The sequence below is a fragment of the Phalacrocorax aristotelis genome, chromosome W (assembly GCF_949628215.1).
Source record: "Phalacrocorax aristotelis chromosome W, bGulAri2.1, whole genome shotgun sequence".
NCBI lineage: Eukaryota > Metazoa > Chordata > Aves > Suliformes > Phalacrocoracidae > Phalacrocorax > Phalacrocorax aristotelis.
This window is the reverse complement of record NC_134310.1, coordinates 20,553,773-20,581,223: the sequence shown is the minus strand read 5'-3', so window position 1 is coordinate 20,581,223 and position 27,451 is coordinate 20,553,773. Positions and strand designations below refer to the sequence as shown.

General features: G+C 43.9%; 1 protein-coding gene, 1 long non-coding RNA gene, 1 other non-coding gene and 1 pseudogene across 3 annotated transcripts in view; 2 read left to right on the top strand and 2 right to left on the bottom strand.

The window, feature by feature from the left end:
- LOC142049655 (uncharacterized) overlaps positions 1 to 27,451 on the top strand; it is a 923,484-nt gene that overhangs the window by 657,056 nt on the left and 238,977 nt on the right. The gene's annotated exons all lie outside the window — the stretch shown is intronic.
- LOC142049675 (uncharacterized) lies at positions 9,863 to 15,688 on the top strand (annotated as a pseudogene).
- LOC142049650 (large ribosomal subunit protein eL37) lies at positions 17,380 to 27,297 on the bottom strand. Its single transcript, XM_075077580.1, has 4 exons — positions 27,177 to 27,297; positions 26,212 to 26,347; positions 18,828 to 18,912; positions 17,380 to 17,491 (listed from the first exon to the last, which is right to left on the bottom strand). Exons 1-4 carry the CDS (start codon positions 27,177 to 27,179, stop codon positions 17,422 to 17,424), a joined length of 294 nt encoding a protein of 97 aa, XP_074933681.1. The 5' UTR covers positions 27,180 to 27,297; the 3' UTR covers positions 17,380 to 17,421.
- Positions 17,593 to 17,673, bottom strand: LOC142049920 (small nucleolar RNA SNORD72). The gene has a single exon (XR_012657861.1). It is a non-coding gene; the product is annotated as a small nucleolar RNA SNORD72 (small nucleolar RNA).

The following is a 27,451-nucleotide window of genomic DNA, read 5'->3' as shown; positions in this document are numbered from 1 at the left end:
AAGGCATCCTTCAAATCTAGTACAGTAAACCATTTATGTTCCTCTTTTGAAGAGGTCAGTAAAGTGTATGGATTAGCCACTACTGGGTGTATATCCTGGACTATCTGATTTATAGCCCTTAAATCCTGAACTAGTCGATATTCCTTGCCTCCACATTTCCTTATTGGCAATATAGGAATATTATATTCTGATTCACATTCCACCAAAAGCCCATATTCTAAAATTTTGTATTAACCCCTCTAATCCTTTTCGAGACTCCCACTTAATAGGATATTGTTTTTGCTTACCAGCTTGGCTCCAGGTTTTAAAGTCACTTTTACCAGCTCTGCCAATTTAGATCGCCCCGGAACTCCGCTTGCCCAAAACAAAGGAATTACTGCATTTTCCACTTCTTCGGGAATCTGTTCCTACCTGGAGTAATCCTGTAACATAAACGCTCTCGCCTCTATGGCTTTTGATTCTGGTATTAGTAATTTAATCTCTCCATCTTTAAAAGTTATTTGTGCATCTAATTTACTTAATAGATCTCGTCCTAACAGAGGCAGTGGACATTCAGGCATATACAGAAACTGGTGAGTTACCCATTGTTTCTCCAATTTAAACTTTAATGGCTCTAAGAAAGGCCAATTTTCTTTTTGCCCTGTCGCACCAACAACATCTACTGATTTATGACTAAATTTCCCTTTATATGTATTCAATACCGAATAAGTGGCCCCTGTACCTACCAAGAATTCTATTTCTTCATCCCTTAGCTTCAAGGTAACCAGGGGTTCAGCTAGGGTTGATTCCCCAGATCCCCTTCATTCCTCATCCAGGGTCATTAATTTGATTTCCTTAAGAGTTGGGTCTAATTCTCCTGCTTTGGGGCAGTCCCTTTTCCAATGCCCACGTTCCTTACAAATAGCACATTGATCTTCTGCTAATCGGAGATTTACCCCTCTCCTTTCCCCAATATTCATTCCCCGTCCTCTTCCTCTACCTCTTCTATTATTCTCGGTTAGGACTGCCAATAATTTTCCATCCCTCCATGCTTGCCCCACTTCTTTTCCCTTTTCTTTATTATTATATACAGTCCAAGCTACTTCAAGCATTATGCCCAAATCCCTAGATTCACGTCCTTCCAATTTCTGAAGTTTCTTTCTAATATCTGGGGTTGATTGACCCATGAATATAGAGGCCAATTGTATTGCTGCTTCTGGTTTTTCTGGGTCCAAATTAGTATATATTTTCTGGCAGTCACCTTCAGTCTTTCCATAAAGGCTGAAGGGGACTCATTTAATTCTTCTCTCACTTCGTAAATTTTTGATCAATTTATTGCTTTGGGCATTGCATGTCTTACACCAAATAAAATCCACCTCTGCTATCTAGTCAACATTCCCCTGGGTCCCGGTTGATTAGGGTCCCACTTGGGATTTGTAGACGGGCGATTCTGCTCCACTGTCCCTTGTAAATCCCCATTAGCATGTGCTCCTTCTACTTATCTCCTGGCGGCATTTAATACTATCTTTTTCTCAGTTTCATCCAACAAAGTATCTAATATTACCTGTAAATCATTCCAATCAGGATCCCGCGTCCTGATTATAGTTTCAATTATCTTTGCTACTCTCTCAGGGTCTTCCTGACAAGTTCCTGCAGTCTCTTTCCATGATCTCAAATCAGTTACGGAAAAGGGAACTTTCACTATTACTGGCCCATCATTCCCAACAGCTTCCCTAAGGGGAGCTTGGAGGGAGGTTGATCCCTTCCCTTCCTTTCCCCTTGTCTTTCCTGAGATAGGGTTGAATCTTTTGGCTCCCTTTCCTGCTGGGGGAGCAGAAGGGTTTTCAATGCCCTGGTCTTGATCTTCCTGGCCTCTTCCCCATCTACTATGGGGTGCAACTATTAATTCAGCATCATCTTTCTCGGCTTCATTTTTTGAACAACCCCCACCAGAACTGCAAGAAGAGCAGCACTTTCTTGCATTTTCACTACATTTTCCTCCCGTTAAAACCATAACCCTGGAACCTGGTGAATGGATTCCACATTTCCCTTGCCACTCTGGATGGTTTTGCAAAGTAAAAAACAAATCAACATAAGCCATTTCATTCAATTTTCCTTCTCTTTTACGAAATAACATTAATTGCAAAATGGTGTTATATTGCAATGTCCCATTTTCTGGCCATTTTTCCCCACCTTCCAACCAATACATTGGCCACCAGTGATTACAATATTGAATTAATTGTTTCCGAGTCAGAGGATCACCTCCCAGATCTTTCCAATGTCTCAAAATACATCCCAAAGGTGTCTTTTATGGGATGGGTTTCTTGCTCAGAAAAGTTCCCATTCTCCCAAGAGACTAGTGAGTGTGATCGTGCACGAACTCAGGCACTAATCAGAGGGACCCCAACCCCCATTGAAGCTCCCTCTGGGATTCCAGCCCCCTGACGAAAATCTCAATCTCCTTGAACCTGTGGGGACTCTAACCCCTTATGCCTGTGGGGACTCTAACCCCTTATACTTGCCCGGGACCCTAGCCCAACCCTGCGAGGCTTTTGACATATCTTATAGTCAGGCGTTACCTGTGGGGACTCTAACCCTGTAGAGGTACCTCTCAGCCCAATTCTGCATAGCTTTCGCCACATCTTATAAGCAGGCTGGTGGGACTCGAACCCATGTTCCGTTACCCCCTTAAAAGAATGCCTTATTACCTTTCCAGGAGACTTGCTTGGAATTCTTCAGTCCGGGGATCAGAGGTTCTCCCCGAGAATCCCTCGGTGCCGGCTGGAGGTCCCGTGGTCCCGCGGATCTGTTGAAATTCACATGCTGAGTCCCATCTGGGTTGCCAAAACTGTCACCGAAATTGGGAATAAACCTTGTAACAGCAATGTAGTGTTAAAAGACAGGCATTCTTTATTCATGGCGCCGGATGCATGGGGGATCACTCCACCTAATGTGCATACCTTACACACCTTTCCCATGTGATTTATATAGATCAAAAATATACATATTCATTTTATCCATACATATTCAATATTATTCTCTTTGGTAATTGGCACAAACTTGCTCACTTCACATGTAAATTATTGCACAGGCTCAGTTGTCCTTTCCCATTGTGCTCTTTTGAGTAGGTGGTATTACTTTGGTAGGTGGTCCGTGAGTCAGTGGTCATGATCTCCCCCTGACAGAATTACCTTTTACCTACTTGGTTCTTAATCTTGGCAGTCCTGGCCAGTTTTCTCAGTCCACTACACGGAACCACATTTTGTCATCCTCTTCTGACAGAAACACATTATCTATTGTTTCGTTCACATTAATGATTACCTAGAGACTAAAATACAGATCAATGAATACACTGATTTGTATACTCCATGTCCCCAGACTTAACGTCCAGTTGGATAGGGCTGTACAAGGAGTATAGCAACATCCCTGGTTGGTTAATTCCATCACCCTGGTTACAGTGTCAACATCATTTTACAATGATTTTGTCTCAGAGTACAATATATTAAACTCTTTCTCTCCACACAAAACAAACAAATGAAAAGAGAAACAGAAAATCCTTTATCTGTTGCCTTTTTTTCCAAAGTAAACAGTTACCTATTGTTATGATAACCACAAATCACTCATGAATTAGAAAAATTAATAATATAGGTTCCACTAACTAGCTCTTAGTTAAAAAAATTAATGTTATCATAGCAATATGCACTGATTTTATTTATAGAACTTCACTTCGGAGTACAAAATGCCTATTTACACTTATAGTGAATTATGGCATGATACAAAGATGTATGTGTTTCATTATTTTTTCTCTGGATTTCACATAAAATTCAGCAAGCCACAATTGAAAAAAAAAAAAGTGTTCAGCAGAATCCAAACCTGCAATGTTCCCAGAGCACTTTGCTGCTGATTTTAATAAAAAATAACACAATAATTATTCAAAATGTCCAGGTTGCATTTCTTGTTGATTCTTTATTTGATCCCACCTGCTTTCTTCCATTGCACTTTCAACTCCCCTGATTCCATCCAGTAAAAATCCTATTTAAATAAGAGATTTAAATCAGCATGAGCTAATCAATACACTTTCAGTGAAGACAGTGGAACACAAGTACTGTCCCAGGAACGTTTACACAGGTAGAGAAATTTCATTCTTAATGACAAGGAAGGAGCAGAGCACTTGGCTCTTTCCCTTCGAAATGGGGTTCTTTGGCATTATGATTTGAACAAATTGCCACCCCACAGTGGGCTAGTACATCATGGTAACATTGACTGTGAGCCTGAAGAAAATTCCCAACAAAAGCAAAAAAGTCTCCTGTCAGCAGGTGACGGTGAACTGATTTGAGCAATGCCAACAAAAGTACCTACTTGCTCAGGCAAAGAGATGTTGCCAGTATTGCTAAAATGGAAAGCCTTTTACGTGTAGACAGCCCAGCAGCGAGTGCAGCATGTGCTGCTAGTGCTGCATGGCTGCAGAGCTGTGGGGGGAACCCTGGAGGATGTACACAGCCCGGCTGGTCCCCCAGTGCCTGTTTTGTCTTAAGATATAGTTTCAGACTGGCAGCATGAGGAATGGACTTCAGAAGGACCCACGTGTCAGCTCCCTGCCAGCCTGCTTTGACAGGTCCTTGATCCCTTAACCCCCACACACAAGAGTATTATTGGCTGCATTTGTTAACCTGCAGAGGTGGCACCTCTTCCCCAGGAAGGGCCACAATTGCAGGTTCACAGCACATACAGGCAATGTGCTAGGGTCTGGAAGATAACCTCCATCCAGCCCATGTAGCTCTACCCAAAGCATTTTCAGGAGGCCTGTGAATGAGGTGCAAGGCGGGGGGGGAGCCTGGACAGGGGGTTAGGAAGCACATTGTGCTCAGCAAGTGGCATGCCTGGGAGGAGGGAGGCACAGCTGAGGAGAGAACCAAAGCACTAGCAGAGCAGGCACGCCTTGGGGAATGAAAGGAGAAAAGGAAAGCAAGGTGGAGGGAAGTAATATGACAGGCAGGAACTGGCCAGGGTACAACCTTGTAGGCAGCTTCTCCCCGGTAAGCAATGCTGGGTGTAGCTTTTTGGTTTTCCCTTTCCTTTCGTTTATATGTTGGCTTATTTTTATTTCTCCCCAGACGTTCAAGTGTGGGTGCAAATTCAATAGCAATGCTTCTTTTCCCAAACTTGGGAATATTCTATAGAATTTGGGATTTACACTTTCAACTTGCAAGACACAAAGTTAGTTCTTTTCCCAAAATGATGCCTCATTTTAACAAACCAAGTAGTAAATAAAAATCTCAAGCATAAGGAGATTTGCTGTTCAGTTGGTAATGAGTGAGTTTAAACAAGGTTTCTAGCTTTTTTTGAAATGTACTTTATTGGTAATAGACTATTTCTGAAATATGACTTTTGACTGAATAATTTATTTAATACAAGAGGACAGCATTGTGCGGCTGATGAAAACATTCAAAAGTGCTAAGTGTACAAATCAGAAAGAAAAGTATTTACCTTTCATGAAGGCATGATGGCAAGGAAAAGATTCTGGTGATATTTTCAGCTGCTGCTTGGAAACTTGGCACTGTGGCCAAGGGACTTGTTCTTGCAGTCTTTACTCTTATACAAAACCCCACTTTCCCTTCTATATGCATTTACTGGGGAAGCTCTACAGAAGCAGACCCATTCATCCTCAAGGAGAAAAATCCTAAGGCATAGGATTAGGTTTTAAAAAACAACAAATTATTTTCAACATCTCAAAGATTATCAGAAGACCTGAGTTTGTTTCCAGCTTCCCCCATCTATTGGGTAAACCTGGCTATGTTACATCAGTACTTTGGGTCTCACTTTCTTCCTCTTTAAACAGGAAGAGGAAATGTGCTTTAGAGATAAAGATGCAATCATTATAAAAGAGGTAAATATAGCTATTATTTTTTATTACAGGTGTAGGACATAGTCATTGCACTATAGTGTTAAAAGCTTCTCAGCTTCAAACACTGGCTCATTGTTTCTTCTATTTTTTTCTGTTTTCGTTATTGCATGTTCCAGATCATGGAAGGAAACTTACCCTTACCAGGAAGAACTGGCCAAAAAATAATATAAAGAAGTAAGAAGTAAACATTTTAAATTTAATTAAAGAAACTAATTTAAACTTGTGGTGTGGGAGAGGAATAGATAATCAGTTTTAGAACAAGATGTCATTCTGTCTTACAGAATTGGAGGTGAATGAGACATGCTTTGTCTGCTGAAATAATCTTCACTGCACCTTGGAAAAACATCTGTGGTGATAAAATTATAAAAGGTCTTTTTATAACAAGAATTTAAAAAAACGCAGACAGGAAGAAACAAATTAGCATAGTAGAGAGGCAAGAAGAGAACACTAAATAGGAGCTCAAAGAGTTACTCTAATACCAACAGCAGTAATATATAACATGTTGTCCATATATGAGGATATACTGCTAGTCTGATTCTCCTTGTGTGTAACTCATGCTATAGAGTCATAGAGGGAATATCAGAGATAACACACAGATGTTTAGGCTGTTGCTGGGTAGCGCTTATACTAGTCAAGGACATGTCTAGCCTCCCATGCTCTGCTGGGTGCACAAGAAGCCGGGAGGGGAGGGGGCACAGCTAAGAGAGCGGATTCAAACTGACCAAAGGGATATTCCATATCATGTAACGTCATGCCCAGTATGCTAGCTGGGAGGGGCTGGCCGGGGGAGGGGGGGCAATCGCGGCTCGGGGACGGGCAGCGTCGGTCGGCGGGTGGTGAGCAGTTGTATCATTTGTGTTGCCGTGGTTTTTTTTCCTGTTTTCCCTTTCCCTTCCTTTTCCCTTTTATTATATTAACATTATTGTCATTATTATCATAATCATTTATCATCATCATTTTATGGTAATCATTAAACTGTGCTTATCTCAACCCACAAGTTCTTTTGCTCGTCCGATTCTCTTCCCCATCCCACAGGGGTGGGGGGGGTGAGCGAGCGGCTGCTTGGTGTTCAGTTGCCAGCTGAGGCTGAACCACGACAGTTACAGGTGTGATACATCACTATGCATGTTTATTATAGCCAACATTTCAATTATACGTATTTGCATGGTTAGCTGCTGGCATTTATATGTGTGTGTTTTTCTCAGAGCAGCATGGGACTGGGACTTCTTCATATTTCACTCTTTATAAGCTCACAGGAAGAAATAGTCTTTGTCCCAAAGCATTTTAATGTCTACCTAGAAACAGTGGCATGAAACAAAAGGAGGGAAGAAGAGAGGGAAAGGGACAGTGAGGTCTCGCAGTTACGTGAGTCAACTCCATGTTCAGAAGAATTGGTCCGAATCATCTGAAAGGCTCCTCAGGTATATAGCTTTGCTGTCCTGGTGTGTGTACAGGCAGCTGGTGCTTTTACATGGCTTTGATGGTCTGTCTATTCAGTTTTTGTTCTGATGTGGAGGATGTTGTTTGCATTGTAGGAGAAGCAGGCCTGGTTTTGAGGAGGGAAGCAGGACTTCCAGGTTTCCATGCCACTGCAATGAGTTTGGGAAATAAAATAAAACCTAGGACATACAATGTTTTAAAAGCATGTCTGAGGAATACAACAGGAATTGATATTGGTGTTATTATCTGTCTTTCTGGACTTTTCTGCCTCTCCCAGCAGGTTCAGAGATATATGCGGGCAGAGGCTGTGGAGAGGATCCTCCTGTGATTTAGTTTATGCTCCCTGAGAAATCAATAAAATTTTATTTAAGATAACAGTCAGCATAATGCATGTGCACCCTCTGTCTTACAAATGTACTTGTGTGAAGAAATGCTGGTCCCTAAATATCTGTGTGAACAAAAAATTTTTCACATGGGTCTTCCTGGAAAAACACTTATGAAGATGCACAAGCCTGCTAGAAGCAAACATCTGTCCAGAGACAGAGGAAACATTCATGACTGTTGTGCAAACTTGATGAGCTATGATAAATCAAACTGCAGCAGTAGCCATCTCATGCTCAGAGCTTCTTCATTAAAATTATAAGGCTCTAGGATACAGAGAAAGTGCACATTCTACACCATAATCAAGTTCCCCCCATACCAAATCACAGCAACCAGAAGTCAAACTAATAGACATCCTTCTTCTTATTAATCCACTGGATGCCTAGAGGTTTGCCTTGCAAATGTTTTGAAAGCACTTCGTGAAAGAGGATGAACCAATATGTAGGTCACTGGTCTGGTACCTGCAACAGATGGCTGGAGCCCTTGCTTTGTCACAGAGTACCAGTGGAGTCCTGGGTGGAACACTTAGCCTCCTCTTTCCTCAGTTTGCCATCTGTAAGCTGTAGTGCCTTTCTGTCTATGAGTGCAGCAATGGGGAACACAATAACGACTGCAAGATGCTCATGAAATGGTGAAGGAAGCAACATAACGTGGTGAAATTTTTTGTAACACACAGGGCTCCCTGTTGTTGTTTTCAGATGAAAAATACCCCTACCTGCTCAGCGCAGATTCAGCTGAGTTCCTATATAAATTTCATCTGTGCTTTTTAGAGCACAAGAGCTACAGGTAGCTCATTTGCTATTTCTCCGTATGTGAGCGCTGCCAGTTGAACTTTAAATGCTTCTGTCTCCTTCCTTATTAAGGGTGCTATTTATAACCCCTTTAGCTGAATTCCACCTGAAGATCAAATTGTTTATGTGGAGTGAGGCTGTATTGTGTTTTGCTAAATAGAGAGCACATTTTTTGATTCATAAACCCCCCCCCTTTTCCCTGCACAACATAATGTACAGATCTTACTTCTCACTCACAACAGAGACCTGGCTGCAAATCAAAGGAGTTCCAGAGAACAGAGATGGGTGAAAAATTGGGAAAGCATAGTAAGGGTATTCACATGCATGCAGGAAAGTAAAGAACATCCAAAAAATAAACACAAATACAGATAAATGCAAGAGCATTTATCTCCATTGAATGTTTAACCCAGATTTATGCTTGTGTTTCTTGCAGCAACTCCTGCTCTGCTACTAAATAGCATATGAAGATAAGAACTATTCTCTCCATTCTAACATTTCAGAAATAAATAAAGAAAATGAGAAATTTTAGGACTTCGATATTGCAGTAGTTTGCAGGCTATAAACACATGGAATGGGCAGAAACTCTTACACATGGAACCAGGTAGTTCACAGCTATCAGCTGAGAGCTATTTTTGGCATATTATTTTGATCCTAGGAAATGAAGTGTCCCGAGAAAGAATTCTTATCCAGTATATGGTAAGAGAGGCCAGTGTGTGGCCAGTGAGCTGATTATAGGCTCAGATTTAATTAGAGAATTAAGGTTATTAGCCTTTTCTCTGCAGTTAATTCCAGCCACTGATGTGTCACACAGTTGCAGCAGTACAGACTGCCCCTGAAATGCAGCCTTTTAACAGCCTTTAAACCTGGTCTTTTCTTTCTGTTACTGAGACTACTGCAAAGTTAAGAGCCTAAGGAAAAGAAAGGGAAGTAAAAAAAATGGAAAAATTTAAATTTAAGTGACTGGAAAGAGCTGTTGAGTACCCATCATCCTGCAAAGGCATCCAGGGGGCTTCGTAGGGGGTACTGCCCAGCTGAGCTCTGCCCAGACATATGGCAAGGGGGAAAAGAGCAGATGCAAACCCCACAGTGGAATTTGCTAATGTTCTGTGAGCAGCTGGGAGGCTCATGTGGCTCACATTGGAGAATGAACACCATGGGGCCATGTTTAAGGTTGGATGGTGCTTCTTCAAGAGTCACTTGAGATAATAGAAAATCAAGGGTTTCAAGGAAGTCATCCTATCTTGGATTAAAAGGTGTGAGAAGCTGCAGGTGGGCCACCAGTTCATGAAGTGACTAGACTGGGGTCTGCCCAACCCCTCTGTTCAAAGCTAAGTCTTTCAGGGCTATTCTGCAGCACAGCGCAAGCATGTCTGCCACCTACACTGGTAGGTTCTTCCCAGGACAGTCCCCTGTCTTGTTGTTTATGATAGAACTGGTCAGTGGAAAGAGCTGTCAGATCCTAGGGAGGTCCTGAGAAAAAGACTGGCAGTTTGGATGGCTGTTAGGGAGCTAAGGGTCATTATGAAGAGAATATTGGGCTAGAAGGATCTTCAGTCTGACTTAATATGATCATTCTTACTCCCTCTCACTGAGGTGAGCAACAGCACTGGAAGATGGCTCTACCTTAACTAATGTTAGGATTGAGATCAGCTACCATGTACATCCTATGTGAAGTCATCAGGTTTCTGGTGGCCCAGTATTTGCCCCTTTGAGTCAGCTGAGACTGAGCTCACCTTCTTGTGCTGGTTTTGGCTGAGAAGGGATTAATTCTCCTCACTGTGGGGGGTCAGCTACCTTTCCAGCTTCCCATGCTCTGCCACGGGAGGCTGGGAGGGGCAGGGCCATGGTGGGGGTGGCTGACCCCAACTGGCCAATGGGTTATTCATTCCATACCATGTGACACCATGACCAGTATATTAAGGGGGGGCAGTTTGCGGCTTGGAAGAGGTGCGGCGTCGGGTCGACGGGCGTTGAGTGGCTATGTCGCATGCAGTTTGTTTCGGTGGTTCATTCCCCCCGCCCCTCCCCAGGGTTTCGCGCCTCTCGTTGTTGTCCTTTACATTGCATTTTTGTTGTTGTTTCTTTTAATTTTAATTATTAAACTGTTCTTATCCCAACCCACGAGTGTTACCCTTCTGATTCTCTCCCCCATCTACCGGTGGGGGAGTGAGTGAGCGACTGTGTGCGGGTGAGTTGCCGGCTAAACCACGACACCAAGAAGGCCAACAGCATCCTGGCTTGTATCAGAAATGGCACGGCCAGCAGCACTCGGCACTGGTGAGGCCACACCTCAAATACTGTGTCCAGTTTTGGGTCCCTCAGTACAAGAAGGACATCGAGTTGTTGGAGCGTGTCCAGAGAAGAGCAACAAAGCTGGTGAAGGGTCTGGAGAGCAGGTCTTATGAGGAGAGGTTGAGGGATCTGTGGCTGTTTAGTCTGGAGAAGAGGAGCCTGAGGGGAGACCTTATTGCTCTCTACAACTACCTGAAAGGAGGTTGCAGTGAGGTGGGTGTTGGTCTCTTCTCCCAAGTCACTAGTGATAGGACAGCAGGAAATGGCCTCAAGTTGCATCAGGGGAGGTTTAGATTGGATATTAGGAAAATCTTCTTTACTGAATGTGTTTTCAAGCATTGAAACAGGCTGCCCAGGGAAGTGGTGGAGTCATCATCCCTGGAGGTATTTAAAAGATGTGTAGATGTGTTTCTTCGGGATATGGTTTAGTGATAGACTTGGCAGTGTTAGGTTTACAGCTGGTCGCAATGATCTTAAAGGTCTTTTCCAACCTAAATAATTCTATAATTCACATGTACCGCCAAGTCACTGATTTTTTTATCATAGTACCTACGATTTATTGTTCACACCCAGCATAATTAATTCTGATCTACGTGTGTGTGTGCTTTCCAGACTTGGGAGTTTCTTTTTACCGAAGAAGCAATGACCCACTGAATAGGCAATACTTTTGTAGGCCTTTCAGAGCCACAGAACAGTAAACAATGGCTAAGACTAGGCATCCCTCTTAAACTATCCCCTCCCAGAAAAGCACTTAGAGCCATTAATCAAGTCACTATTATTTTTGAGACAAATTGTGACTCTCCATACTAGAGCACAATGAAACTCAGTCCATAGTGCCAATATTCCATTATTCTTGCAGGTGAGTTCTTGTAAATATCGCCATGTAAATCTCCAATGCATAGAGTCACCTCATATTCATTTAGCATATTTGTAGCCTAGCAGTGTACTCATAACTTTGGTATTTATGTGTAGCTTGTAACCAGCCAAAGAACCTGTGTATCTGTTGCTTTAATAAATTGCACTATTCATTAATCTAGCCATGATCGTTCCCATTGAACGCGACCGGCCTGGGCATCTGCCAAATTAGTTACTAACAACAAATACTCTGATGAGTGGTTACTTCCACAACCCTTAGAAGATAAACCATTGACCAAGTCTGAGGCTAAGACTGGACTTAGCCACACCTAGACTCCTCTCGGAGAAGGAGTTTAGAAAGCAAGGGGTTCCTGTCTGAACCTCGTGACTCAACGGTAGGGTGTCCCCCAGCCACTCCTCAGACTCCTACTATTAACGCAACAGAAAATTGGCATAGTCGGCAGGATTACCATGGATAAATTGCTGCAAAAACACAAATGTGCCCCCTCCCAGGCTGGGAAGGAGTGGGCTCAAAAGTTTAGGAGGGATGAGGAGAAAGTCGCAGAACGCATTGAGCAGTGTCAGGCTGCGCAAAGGCTGGGAGCAAACAGTAAAGGTGTAATTTGTGTGGTGTTAGGAGCCTGTTTGTCTTGTGCTCAGCAAGAAGCAAAGGAATCCTCTGCTCTCCAACACATTTCAAATGCGGAATATACAGCTTTAAAATCAGAAAATGAAGTATTTAAATCCTTGTTGGCCTTTGAGAGGGAGACAGGCAAAAAACTAGGAACCCGAAATTATATACTTGTGAATGAAAATAATCAACTTGCGAGTGAAAACAATAATCTTAAACAACAGTTGAAAAGGTTGAATTGGCTGATAAATGAAGTGCAACCTTCCACCCTTATTGAGCAGATTTGCAGATTAATGCCCTGTACAGACACTGAGACCTGGGATGGGAATATTTGGCTTGATAGCGATGCTGAGATTGCAGAAACCCCCGATCCTGAACCAGAACCAGATCCTTTACAACCCTTGATTAAAACTGAGACAGCTGTCGATGATAATGAGGAGATCCGCACTACTGTGCGCACCATTCCCTGGTCTCCTGCAGAATTGGCAAGCATCCAGGAGAAATATTCAAGTCGGGCAGGGAAATCTGAAGTTGAGTATAGGTGGCGAGTTTCTCTGACAGGGGGAGACCGAATTATGTTAAGTGTGGAAGAAGCAGGAGGCTATTGGGGGCCAGGAGTATTCTTAACCTCCATGCCAGGAAATCATAGCTATTCCTTAACTGCACGGGTTGCATATTGGGCAGGTGGTATAGATCCTCAGGAGAGAGGAGAACCGCTGGAGACTAAAGCTACTGGCTTCTCTGATCTGGCTGCATCAGTACAGAAAGCAGCCTGCATACAGGCAATGTATGAAAGAGGCAAGTTAAGGAAATCCCTGATGCTAGCTCCCATCGACCCGGCACAATTAACCCCTCTTATTCACAGTCTTCCTGATAGTCTCAAACTATTTGCAGCAAACACTCAAGATCGCATACAACCTGGCCAGCACAGGGTTAAATTCACTGGAATCGATGGTGCGGAAAAGGAATGCGCTATGGGGAAAGTTTCGCTCTGGCTGCCAGGAGAACAAAGACTAACCAAGGCAGAGATATTAGTTGGTGCAGCGCTCATTAACATTCTAGGATGTGATATACTGTGTGGGCAGATGTGGAAACTCCCAGACAGAACTGTGTGGAGTTTCGCAAGAAATGAGAAGGAACCAGGCATAGTGGAACTGAGTCTGTACCCTTACCCGCCTCTCGTGCCACCAATGTCCGGCAATACCCGGGGTGGTAACAGAATTAGAGGAAAGAGGCATCATCAAAAGGACTGATTCACCTTATAATTCACCAGTGTGGCCAGTAAAGAAACCAACTGGGCAATGGCGTTTCACATTGGATTACCGACAGTTAAATGCTAATACTGCACCTTTAACTGCTGCGGCTCCAAACATTGCTGAGATTGTGACACTGATACAGGGAGCTGCCCAGCCTTGGAGATGGCTGCCCCAAAATGAAAGCCTCTTGTGTATCTGCTAATACCATCACCCCAAAGGTTCATACTGAGCCGACAGAATATCCTATGGGATTTTACACTGGAAAACAAGATAATAACAACCCTGTCAGTTGTATACTCAACCGAGCATGCTTCCTTTCTTTTTATATTTACAGGAATCACCCTTGGTTATGGCATAACCTGTCCAGGAAAGACTCCACCAGGACTGGTTTCCTTCTAATCAAAATTAGTACATTCCTTCTGGTCCAGACACATGATCTTTGGGACCATGCACTTCTAAATTACAGTGAAAGTGTTGAATCACTAAAAAAATCAGGCAGGCCTCCATCTCACTATTCTGGTCATGCATGAGAATGAGGCATACCCGAAAGATGAATGGAGATGGGGGTCATTGCAAACCCATGGAATCAAAATATCCCACAACGAACATGGTATTCACCAAATTTTGTCCCTGCAGGCCACACCAGGAGAAGAAATACAGATAGGGTGTTGAACAATCAATGACTCTACCCATGGCAAACCCTCTGCAATCTGTCTCTGGGGCAAATGTGGTGTAGAATTATTATTATTTGACTTTATGAATACTGCGCGTAACATGTGGAATCCATGTGTGACGGGGTGGCCATGGGTTGAAGCATATGTGCTCTTTCTCTAGCTTGGGTTTTCAATTCAAAATTGACCATATCCACACGCCCAACCTCCTATTGAATTGTCTCCTCACATCAGTAACATTGGTCCCTACGTAATTAAAAGCATAGGGCAACAGTGAGTACACCTCAATCCGTCCTGGTCCCTCAAATGAGTGGAATTGACAATGCAGGTCAATATCTCTGCAATTAAACCTACCTGTTCACCATTCCTGGATACATCCTATACAGGATGGTCAGCATGGTTGCACGGACGGACCCTCACCTCTCAAAAACGATCAAAGAGAGATGTGACTGGTGCCTTAGGAACTGGATTCGGAATCTTAAACAGCATTGATGCTGAGGTGCTTACAAACAAACTAGTCATGATGACTAGTGATCCAAACAAATTAGAACATCCTTTACAATCTTCTCTTTCAGCTCTGGGAAACAACCAATGGCTTTTATTGGATATATTGCCTCAGTGGGGAAAGGTAAATGAGAAAGACCACCAGCTGATTACAGATGCACTTGGTGCCGCCCAAAATAATGCTTCTCTAGCTCTTAGTTGTATCCAAGCTCAACTGTGGATACAATCTATAGTCGCTGCAGTTATAAGAGAAGGTGAGGGAGGCACCCTGCCCACTGAAATTCAAAAGATAATTTGGGATACTGCAACTAAATTTGAGAAAGAATTCCAGTCCTGGTGGTATCCAGTTAATTTCACCTATAACCCTACTGATGGCAAAGCCGCAGCTTTTGTTTTGACAATATGCAATGCTTCGGTATATACCATATACCCAATCATTGCGCTGGGGTTGAACCACAATGGGGCCGTACTCCATCCATTGGAACACCAAGCACGGGCCCGACGAAGACAAATGGGAAACCCTTGATGTTGCTGCATGTGTTGCGGGAGCAACAAGGATTTATTTGTGAGAGCAACACCATCAAAGCCCAAGACATTTGTCTCAGCACTGAACAAAATGTTTGTCATTTTGAAATACAACCTGATGAAACCCCTAAAACTGTACTTGTATATATTGTATGAGAACCCTTTGTGATTCTATACTTGTAGACAGCACCACTGTAGATACTTATAATCACTCTAATATTTGTGTTTGTAACTTCACTAACATAATGGGATGTGACTTTAATTATTCAGCTCCTGTCACGTCCTACCAATTGCTACAATCTAACTACATGTCATATCAAGACTTGTTACCTACCCCCATTGGAATGAATCTCACATTGGTGAGAAAACTGTTTCAACATGATGAGCTGAACCAGTTGCTGCAAAGAATTCAGAACAACGGAAAAGGAACTCTAATTACTGTCCATCACGATGCTTAGAAAGAGCAAAGAAGGATGGAGAACACCACTGGTGGGACACTTTACCTTGGCTGGTCACCGACTGCAACAGGAATCTTCAACAAGATGCTTTGCCCTGTCGTGGTTTTACTAATACTTACCATATCGTGTTGTATTTTAACAATTACTTTGTATGTTAAACTTTGGATTATGATGAAACATTTGTCTCGCTGAATGTCCCCACAAGATATATATGTCCTCGATAATCCTCACCACAAGAACTCATGTGACACACCCAATACATCCCAAATCCCGTGAAGCTTGAGCGTGACGCTTGAGTGACTACAGTCATGGGGTGGACTAATTGCTGGAGTTGATGTAGAAATTAAACTTATGTTTTTAGAAAAGGTACAGCATGGAAGAAGCTGTCAGGGTGAAGTGCAGCTGATATGCGAGGAATCCATTCCACGGAAGTTCCTTAGTAACCTTAGATGTCGGCAATGCCAGAAGAACTTGGCGTACTGACTCTAAGAGGATCTGTCTGGAGGGTGGAGCAGTGTGGAGGCATCCCGGCCAGGCTCTGTGATAAATGGGAACTCGAGGTACCATGGAGCTGGTATGCTGCACATTTGCTACCCTGGGCCAACAGTCCGCCATGCTTTTGACAAAATGCTGTCCTTTTCAGGAACTTTGCTCATTATAATATCGTCATAATACCAAAACACACCACCATCCCAAAAGCTACCTGCCTCTAAGGTGCAACCACCCCTCACTGGGCATGCGCTTTGAATTTTTCTAGTCTACACCTTTAAAAGTAAAGTGAGGAAATTTTACACCAATCCTAATAAAGGTATGTATGACTGGAGTCACTCAAGCTCCACCTGAAAGATAAAAAATAGTATAAAAGAGGTTAAGAGAAAAAGGGTGTTAGGGAAGGTACCATCGCGTACCACTCTGACTTCTGGGTTCAGCCGATTGGCTGAGCCTCTCTTCCCGCCCTGTTGGGACACCTTTGGGTAAGGTTAGAAACGTCTATAGAGTCACTTTAAATCTCTGACATATTAGAGTCACTTCATATTTGTTTTGCATAAACCTCTAAGGCATTGGAATTGCTGCATAAATCTCCAATGCATAGAGTCACCTCATATTCGTTTAGCATACTTGTAGCCTAGCAGTGTACTCATAACTTTGGTATTTATGTGTAGCTTGTAACCAGCCAAAGAACCTGTGTATCTGTTGCTTTAATAAATTGCACTATTCATTAATCTAGCCATGATCGTTCCCATTGAACGCGACCGGCCTGGGCATCTGCCAAATTAGTTAATAACAACAAATACTCTGATGAGTGGTTACTTCCACAACCCTTAGAAGATAAACCATTGACCAAGTCTGAGGCTAAGACTGGACTTAGCCACACCTAGACTCCTCTCGGAGAAGGAGTTTAGAAAGCAAGGGGTTCCTGTTTGAACCTCGTGACTCAACGGTAGGGTCTCCCCCAGCCACTCCTCAGACTCCTACTATTAATGCAACAGTAACACATACAAGCCTCTTCTTAAGTTCAGCACAGAGATAATGGTCCTTTTCAAGGTGGAGGTGCTATCAAATGAAAAGTCAATTAAAGGATTATTTTAAACGAATTGCTTCAGTACATACCATCGAGAATGTGTGTGTAAATATATGTATTTTCAGGAATCCTGTGTTTCACTGAAGTAAAACATGTATAAAAGGTGACATTTTCTGGATAAGACCATTTATTTTAACAAATAGATGAGTGTTTATGATGAACTGGAGGCTGCAACAGCTGCTCTCTTGGGCTTCGGTGTGGTTCCTTCACGGAATCCATTCCTACAAGTAGAAATATGGTTACCACTTTTTGAAAGGGTGGTTTCTGCTCCAGGTTATTTTCTAACAAGTAATGTTTTAGATCAAGTTCACCAGCTTTTTCCAGCTTCTCTCAGTAATGCACTGAAATCACTATGGAGTTCATACACTCAGACATTTTAAATAAGAAACATCACTGACAAGCTGTTTGGAATAAGCAGTATGGTTTTCTCTCTCTTCTGCTGAAGTAAATTTGACTTCTTCAAACAGGAAGATTTCAGTAACTGAGTAAACACTGAAAGACTGAATCAGATACAGCACATCCAGTCAATGCACTCCTTACTTTATGTTCCTACTAAGCAACTCAGCAAAAGATTTCACATTTGTTAGTACTGAAGTGCAAGTCAATTTCTTAGAGAAAACCTCTATGTCTCCAACCAGAGATTAAGACAGGCGTGACAAAAAGAAGAGTCAGCCCCAAGCTTGCTTTTGGATATGACATTTCTACTTCAGCAACACTCGGTGGAAATCAGGCTGCAGTTGCGCATCGTAAGGTATTTTCTGGTGCTGCTGGGAAAAGACTGCACTCACCAAAAAAATCCCCAGATGAATGGATCCCTCGCCTACACCTAGGTCCAGGACCTAGAAGACTCCTGATTTTCACTATTAAATCCAATCTACATTTTTAGGAAGAGACTTTTGAACTGCTTGGTATTTTTCATCCAGCTTTCTGGTGTATTAGGCTAGAAGTTACAGAGCTCCGTTTTAGAACATGGAGGCCATACAAAAGAAATTCTTAATGAGTTTAATGGTACAGTACCTCATAAGTACAACTCAAAGCTTTATAACACACTTTAGAAACCTGTAACTCAGAATCTGATGTCAGTTACTGCTAACTGAACTCCAAATTAGAGAGTAACTACTGAAGTATTTCAATCCTGAACTTTTTTTGTGGGCAAGAGGGGATTGGAACGCATTTCAGGAATTCTCTTACAAAAACTTCAGTGCAACCAGTAATTTCACTGACTCACAAATAGAGGCAATGCTATACAAAGCATACCTTTTCAAAGGTGGGCATTTTATTACAATACCCTCTGTCTTCTGTACTATCTATACTTAACAGAAACATCAGAACATGCTATACAACCTACGTATTAACAATGAGCGAGCTTTTTATAATTGGCAGCATATTCCTTTGAAGATAGAAGACACAATTTCTTTCCACAATATATTTAAAAAGAAAGACCATACCACGTTAAGTGTACTAAACAAGAGTGTTAACTTTGAATTACAAATTTTATAATTCAGGTAAATCCATGCAAGATTTCACGTTACATTAGTTTGTAATAAAATGTCATACCTGAATCGACGGTAGACCCTTTTCAGGTGCCTCATGCGTCCAGTACCAGTGGTGTTGCGTCTTTTAGCCTTTGCACTCCAGTTATCTAGAACACGGAAGTTACTGTCACTCATCTGCACCAAATAATTAATTGCAGAGTGAAAAACAGTCTGATTGTTCTCTTGGCTCTGTAATGTACTTCAGATTTGACCTAGCAGGTTCATATCTGGTAGAGAAAGACTCCTTTGGTGCCTGGTATTTGTCTTTTTTAAAATCATGAAAAAGATACCAATCATACAGAAACTCAGAAAAAATAAGCCACGAGTTGCAGAGATGAATCAGCAGAGCTCTTGACTGGTATCAATTTACAGACCGTATGGTCTGTAAATATCATGAGGGTGCACTGTGCACCAGTGTCCACTAAAGCTTTATACTCCTGTGGGTCGGATGTGCCAGGCCATCAAATCCACACAGTCCAGTAAGCCCGGTTACCCCTTTCCTCCACCTGGCTGGAGGCAGGGCCCCTCTAGTCCTGATCATAGTATTTGCTACTCACTTCCTGTAAATGTGAATCAAGAGTCTCCCTATTAAGCTCAGAAATAAAATCAGCACTTCTACTCCTCTGTCTGGGGACCTGTTCACTGGAAACCAGAGCAGCAGATTTCCTGGAAGAACCTCCCTGAGTGATTGTTCTTCCTTGCAGCTCACGTACCCATGCCTCTAGGGTGGAGGTAGGCTTGCCATCCCACTTCATGTCCTCTCCGTGGTCACGCAGGTAGAACCATAGGGTGGCCCGTGGTGTGGAACCCCTCCTTTGAGCCAAAGGACGCTTATTCCTAACAGCTGAGACACTACTCCATAGAGGTGGGGAGTAGGACATATCTTCTTTGAGTTCCTGGACCTCTCGGGACAATTTCTCCACAGCAGAGATGAGCGAGGAAGAGATATTTGCTCCGTAATCCCGGAGTCTATCAATCACCTCCACCACCGTTGGTGCCTCGTCCCCTCTCCAGGACATTTCTGAAAATGAGTTTGCATGTGAAGATGGTGCGCTCCGTACAAACTTCCGCCACATGGGTCATGTGCACTCGGCTTCATCTGGATCTTTGGATGACTGTTGATTGTCCAGGTCACCATAAATCACCTCAAGCACAGCTAATTCCCTTAGATACTGGATGCCTCTCTCCATGGCTGTCCATTTTCCTGGGTGATATATAACATCTTCCTTGAAGGGATACCTTTCTCTCACACCAGACAGGGGTCGCCTCCAGAGGCTGAGGGCTTGTGTTTTTTTCCCAATTGCTTTGTCAACACCCCCTTCCCCAGAAAGGGATCCCAGTTGTTTGGCTTCTTTTCCCTCTAGTTCCAGGCTACTGGCCCCATTATCCCAGCATTGGAGCAGCCAGGTGACAATTTGCTCACCTGGACGATGGCCAAAACCTTTTTACATATCTCGCAACTCACTCAAGGACAGGGATTGGGTGGTGTCCGTTTCATTTATGACTTCTTCCTCCTCTCCTCATGATGGCCCTGCTGCTTCATCATCCCTTTCTAAATGAGTTGACGTCCGTTTCCAGTATTTCTTCTTGTGTATGGGGGCGACTGATATTGGCATGGGTTGATTCTCTGGTTCAGCTGCAGTGTCTGTTGTGGGGATTTGAGTAGCCACTGTGCTTGTCCTGGGGATTTGAGTGGATGCAGTGGCTGTTATCGGGGTTGGAGTGACCACAGTGCCTGTCACTTTGCCTTTCAATCCAGAGACATTCTCTTCCCCTTGGGAGCACTGAATACTGTTGAGCAGGGCTCGGTACGCATGGGCCAGGCCCCAGCATGTTGCAGTTATCAGTGTCTCTCTGGAGTTCTTGACTGGTATCAATTTACAGACCGTGACTAGTGACCAAATTAAAATCTGTTGCCCCAATACTCCTGATTCATCTAGTTTCTCAGTGGGCAGTTTTAAAAAAATATTTATTGTGTTAGTGTTAAATGCATTCCATATTTTATATTTGTAGTTTGATTTAAATACAGAAAAGCTCTAAAAGCTTTGTCTGTTGGTGCTCCCTAGTGGTGAAGTTTGCCTGCAGTAAAGCTGCAGGAATTTTGCTAATGATTGTGCAATTCCGTATCTTAATTGCTTTAAATTTAAGGCCCTCAAAAAGCCTGTTTGGGGGGTATAAAGCAACTCACACATATCAGTGCTTGTAGGACTGCGCTTTTATGTAGCACAGGGCTTTTATGATGTGAAAAATGTACACACCAGTGAAGAAAATCCTTTTTCCTTCCTAGGCTTTGTTCATTTGTGTCCTTGGCATTAACATGATACATAAACTTTCCTAAATAAAGTGAGCTATGCCACTCTTGTTTCTTTTCTCATGCTGTATCAGACAGAAAGCCAGGCACCAATGCAGTCAGGCAGACACACACACAGGGAAAGGCATGGAGAATATTTCTGCTCTCAAACCCATCCCCTGGGTCCATTTCTGGCAGCAAGCAGTGCAGTTCCCAGCAAGGTGATCACTCCCGTGGCTCCCTCCCCATAAATGTTCCAGGCTGGGGACAAAGCATTGGCCAAAAGGGCTTTGATGAATGACAAACTGGCATTAACCCATACCTCTCTCTTGGTCTGAACTTTACTGACTTGAAATATCTGAGAGGAGGAAAACCCAAAGCAATGGTCTATGCCTGACTGCAAAATAGCTGTATACAGCCAAGTGCCACAGCTCCCTAGTGCAGATGGACATGTGCCACAGGAGCCAAGCATAACCACGCTGTCTCTGAGCAACAGAAGTTAAGCCAAAAAAAGTCTCTTCTGCCCTCACCCATCACTAGCCGTGGTACAGGAATTGCTTTCACTGTGAGCTGATGAACAAAGCCTTGCAGACTGGCTTTGCACTGGTAAATCCACATCATGTGCATCTCCTATAGTATGAACCCTCTAAAAAGCCCTTGGGTTTCCCCAGCACATGCTGGGATTCATGTCTACACAGACAAATGAAGGAACAAAAGGAGAAGTTGATGCAATCGATATAGCCAGACCTAATATCTTTTAAATACATGTATTTAATATATATAAAACATGCATATACCTTTTAAATTACACCACACTCAAGCCCAGCACAATAGTGCTGGCTAAGGTTCATAATGCGAAAGATCGCTACGGCTGTATTGCAGGAAAGGGAGTACCACAGCACCACATATGCAGAGTCAGTGGGATGCTTCTGCCCCAGGAAAACTGCCACTAGTCCCAGTCCAATAAAGGGCAAGGCTGACTGTGATGGTGTATTGGGTTTGCATGGCAACATTTTGGTAGCAGAGGGGCTACAGGGGTGGCTTCTGTGAGAGGATGCTAGAAGTTACCCCTATGTCTAATAGAGCCAATGCCAGCCAGCTCCAAGACAGACCCGCTGCTGGCCAAGGCTGAGCAAATCAGCAACAGTGGTAGCACCTCTGTGATAACATATTTAAAAAGGGGGAACAAAAAAAAACAGTGCAATTGCAGCCAGAGAGAAGAGTGAGAGTATGTGAGAGAAACAAATGTGCAGGCACCAAGGTCAGTGAAGAGGGAGGAGGAGGAGGAGCTCCAGAGCAGGGATCCCCCTGCAGTCCATGGTGAAGACCATGGTGAGGCAGGCTGTCCCCCTGCAGCCCATGGAGGTTAACAGTGGAGCAGATATCCACCTGCAGCCCATGGAGGACCCCACAATGGAGCAGGTGGATGTGCCTGAAGGAGGCTGTGACCATGTGGGAAGCTTGCACTGGAGCAGGATCCTGGCAGGACCTGTGACCCCATGGAAAGAGGAGCCCATACTGGAGCAGGTTTGCTGGCAGGACTTGTGATGCTGTGGGGGACCCACACTGGAGCAGTCTGTTCCTGAAGGACTGCACCCCATGGAAATGACCCACGTAGAAGTTGTTCATGGAGGACTGTCTCCCATGAGTGGGTTTTTAGTTTTCCCAGATTTTTTTTTTTCTACTATGTGGCAGATAAAACTCTCTTAAGCATTTCAGCCCCTGGCAGAAGGAGTGCTTTTGCTGCTCTGGGGGAAATGCATCTGTGCTCAGGTAATCTCATGGTTGTGCTTCAGTCTGTCAGAGCAGTTGCTGGGTGTTAACAGGGACAAAATCCACTGTGGCCTCTAAAGCTGAAAGGTCTTAATTTCATTTCTGGCTAATCTGTGGGATGAAGAAGTGACAAAACAGTAGCCTGAAAGCATGGAAATGAAGGAAGATGCTGAGCCAGAGATTCCCTCTATGGCTCCAGCCTGCCCAGTTATCATGGGGGTGCAAATGAAGGGGTACAGGCTCATGCTGGGCCTTCCTGGCCATGCAAGCAATGAATGTGCTTTTTAGAGCTAAACACCCTGAACTGTGCCTGATCTAGAACAAAGCTGCCTAAACATGTGTTTACAGAAGCAGTGGCTGGTTATGATTGCTGCTGCCCCAGAGCAACCTTGGTGCCAACCTCCTGCCATGATGAAGTCCTGAGGCCAAAGCACCCCCTCACCCCTCTTCCTTCTTCTTCCCCCAGCTTTATATACCGAACATGATGTCATATGGTATGGAATATCCCTTTGGTCAGTTGGGGTCAGCTGTCCTGGCTGTGTCCCCTCCCAGCTTCTTGTGCACCTGGCAGAGCATGGGAAGCTGGAAAAGTCCTTGACTAATGTAAGCACTACTTAGCAACAGCTAAAACATCTCCACGTTATCAACACTGTTTTTAGCACAAATCCAAAACATAGCCCCATGCCAGCTACTATGAAGAAAACTTTATCCCAGCTGAAACCAGGACACCGACTTGCAGAACAACAACTCTGGTTAAGTAAATATGTGCAACTTGTGGGGCTGTTTTTCAATAGGCTACTACCAGTGCATCAAGTACTTCCAGCTTGTTAATTAACATCAAAGAGCAGCAAACTCTGTATAGGAGAGAAAATGCTTGACTGTTCATTTGACAAAGCAGCTGGAGATGGCAGCTGTAACTCAGTGCTTTCAAATCCTGCAGCATAAAATCTGAATCTGCTAATGTAATCCTTCAACAGAAATTGTTTTTTCTGCACAGGTTCTGCTGTTTCACAGCATACTCTGTGCTGATACAACCCCTCCTCCCAAAGCCTTTGCTTCTGCTCTTCAATCCCACACCTCCTTCAGATCAGTGGTGGCAGCCAGGGAGGAGGTAGTGCAATTTTCCCAGTGAAGCAGAGCACAAGTGATGGGTGCCTGGCTAACACTGCTATGCCATGCCAGGAGCAGTGCCACCCTTGTCATCAGGTAGCTTGGTGATGGACAGAGTAAATAAGATACTTTATGGTTCACTTTTCTTATCGCTACAAGATATGTCAAAACAGCTCAGTATTGAAGCTATTCAGATGGCCTTTTGTGCTTAAAGGTACCTTCATTTTTTTTTTTGTTTCAATATCCCTTCTCATGGGGGGCATATAGGGTGATAAAAGTTTAAAGAGGAGGAAAAACACCTCACTGAATTATTGAATTAAGTGTAAAGTGTATTTTCCTCCCAATCTAGCCTGATAGATGAGGTATGACCTTGTGAAACCCAGCAGAATACTCATTGGATTTCACAGCTCCCTTTGACATAACATTTCCTCATTATTTGAAAAATGATCTTTTATAAACACATTGCATCAGAGAGGAAGGGATGTTATGTTTTTCTGGAGAAATTTTTCTTGTAGAAATATTGAAATTGAGGCCATGGATATGTGCATAGACACTCCCAAAGTCTGAGTGCTGTAAAATGGCATGCATCTATACACTGACCTCTCTGGGTTGCTCCCAATTTGATTCCAGTGATAGTATTTTGGCCTTTGGGAAAAACTGCACCACTGCTTGAGACCAGAGACTTGGTAAGGCACAGCATCATATGGGTGTGAAAGCCTGCAGGACCGCAGTCCAGAGGAAGAACATCTTTTGGTGCTGATGCTTTTCCATGTGAAGCACTGTCCTAGAAGGCACCCTTGTTTGCATGAGCCATCACTTGCCATGTTGCTGACTAAATTTCCAAGTGCTTGTTTCTCTAAGCAGACTTATTTGCATTCTCATACTTTTAAAAGGCCATGAGGAAATCATGTGAGTAGCTGACTGTGAGGACAGAAAGTGAACACAAAGTGGAACGTCAGCACTAGGGTATTGCCTGCTGTTCAGATGCCCTAACATATCCTATGATATAAGGGAAGGATGTACGGTTGCAAGTGCTGATTTCCAGCTGGGGCAGAAGAGAGTGAGTCTGCGCTGAAGATATTCCTCAGTTCATCACAAGCTTTGTCCGTAGAATATATATGGAGAGCAGTCCTGCAGTGTCACAAGGTAAGTTGCCACACTTTGGAGAAGCTACTTTCTCTAGTCATTTCAGTTACATGAGTACCAGCTTCGTTGTCCTGGTCTAGACACTTCATTCTTCTGATCAGCTTGCCGATGAGCTGACAGCCTCCTGGGGCACATTAGCACTTGCATGCAGCTTAGCTGAAATGTGAGTTAGCCCAAGCTGTGCTCTTTGCTGCTGTGGCCCATCAGGTTCAGGAAACTGAGTTAAGGTCACATAAACCCTGATCTAAGGATTCTATATGGATGTACTCATGCTGTCCTCAAGCCCTGACTTTGGTTTGCAGTCTACCAGTGCCACTCACCATCTAACACTTCTATTAATGCTAACTGTGGTGCTTGTCTGCTAGCTTGTTCTCTGATCGTGAATGGCACAAACTACCTGTAGACTGTGAAGTGCCCTTAGAATAATTATAAGGTTTATAAACTTTTTTAGTTACACCTTGTTTTCCTGTTAAGAAATTGTAAAAGTAGTTTCACAGCTCGAAGCTTTTAGCCATCTGCATTATATTACTGTACACATTGACTTGCAGCTTACAGCTGTGGGTTGTTTCTACAAGCCTGGGAGAAGCCAGGCATCTCCCGTTTGGGTTCCCACTGGGGCTGCAAGGGCTACCCTCAGTGGGCTGGAAGTGCTGAGGGTTAGGAGATGCTCTTGGAAAGGTAGAAGCTGGTATTTTTCACATAACATTACAAATCGCACCCAGCAACAACCATGAAGCCAGAGAGAAAATTATTTTAGAATAGAATATTTTCATTTGGAAGGAACCTACAACACAGTAACACAGAAGTTACTGTTACTCATCTGCACCAAATAATTAATTGCACAGTACATTTGAATAGCAGAACTATTCAATCTGACAAAAGCAAAAGAAAAAAATTATAATTTAAGTAAATTTCTATGCAGTAATATGGCACATGTTTGCTGAAATATAGCTAAATCAATGTTAATCTAAAAAAAGAGTTTCAAACACTACAAGATGACACAGTATTCTTCCTTGGTTGGAAAAAAAGCCAGACTACTGAAGATGACAAAGAAACACAAGTTTTTTAACTCAAGTCTGTTACTTACACTTTCTTTTACGTTTAGCAGGGTAACCACATTTCCCACAGGTAGATTTCTGCAGATGGTATGCCTTGGACCCACATCGACGACACAAGGTGTGCGTCTTATTTCGTCGCTTACCAAATGACGACGTACCCTTCGTCTGAAAAACATTTTAAGACATTGCACATCATAAACATCAGTAGCACTTGCAATTCACGTAACTCAAAGCATAATAAGCTCCTCTAAAAGACATACACAAATTCACAAAGTCCAATAAAGATGTCAGAGGCACACTGAACTCTGAAATACCAACTCAGTTTCATTTATAGGTATTCTCCATTTTTAGAAATCATTTCCTTACACCTTTCTTTGCCATTCCTACCCACCCATCCAGTGCTGAAATAAAACAACCAACCACTCGGTGGCTTTATCTCCAACTCCCTTCCCATCTCCCCCAAATTCATCAGTGATAAACAGTAAACTGCTTTTTCCTGAGGAAAGGTTTTTATTTTGCGCAGACCAGCCGCACACTCACCACAAAAGGCTTTGGCGACCAAACCCCATCTTGCTACGTTATCTGAAAGGCTGCCTCATCCCCGGGGAGAGCACCGGCCTGGCCAGGCCCACAGCAAGCACGAAGGAGACCCCGAAGGAGACCCCGAAGGAGACCCCGAAGGAGACCCCGAAGGAGACCCCGAAGGAGACCCCGAAGGAGACCCCGAAGGAGACCCCGAAGGAGACCCCGGCAGCAACACGGTACCACACCCCACTGCAGCCTCTCCCCCAAGGACGGGACGCCCCCGCGTCCCAGCCTGGGCCAGGAGGGGAACCCACCGCTAGGCCCTCAGGCTTAGGTCCCGGAGCGCTGTCCCGCCGCCAAGCCCGGCCACAGCAGGGCGTAGGGCCGCCCCACACCCTAGCCTAGGCCCGCGGTCCCAGCGCAACAGCAGATGGTAACGGATACTCCGCATCCAGGCCCCAACACTCACCATCTTCTCCGGGCGCCAGCACTTAAGAGGCTAGGACCCGCCCCATTTCCGCTACGGCCCGGCAAACGCTTCCTGGTGCACGCCGGGAGTGTCCGGTTGGGCGAGGTGGAGGGATCCGGTCCGTTGGGCTGGCTGGGGAGGCATGGCGCAGCGGAGGGTGAGTGCTCTCCTTGCCTTGGCCTCACCCCAGGTTATGGTCAGGAGTCCTCTCCGTGTGGTGGCCTTTCCCCGCCGGGCTCGGCCTGCTGGGACAGACCGGGGTCCCTGAAAGCCCT

Coding starts and splice junctions, on each gene's coding strand:
- LOC142049650 (XM_075077580.1), bottom strand. Junction 18,913..26,211: donor TGCTAAACGTAAAAGAAAGT/GTAAGTAACAGA, acceptor TCCGTGTTCTAG/ATAACTGGAGTGCAAAGGCT. Junction 17,492..18,827: donor AGGGTCTACCGTCGATTCAG/GTATGACATTTT, acceptor TTCTACTTGTAG/GAATGGATTCCGTGAAGGAA.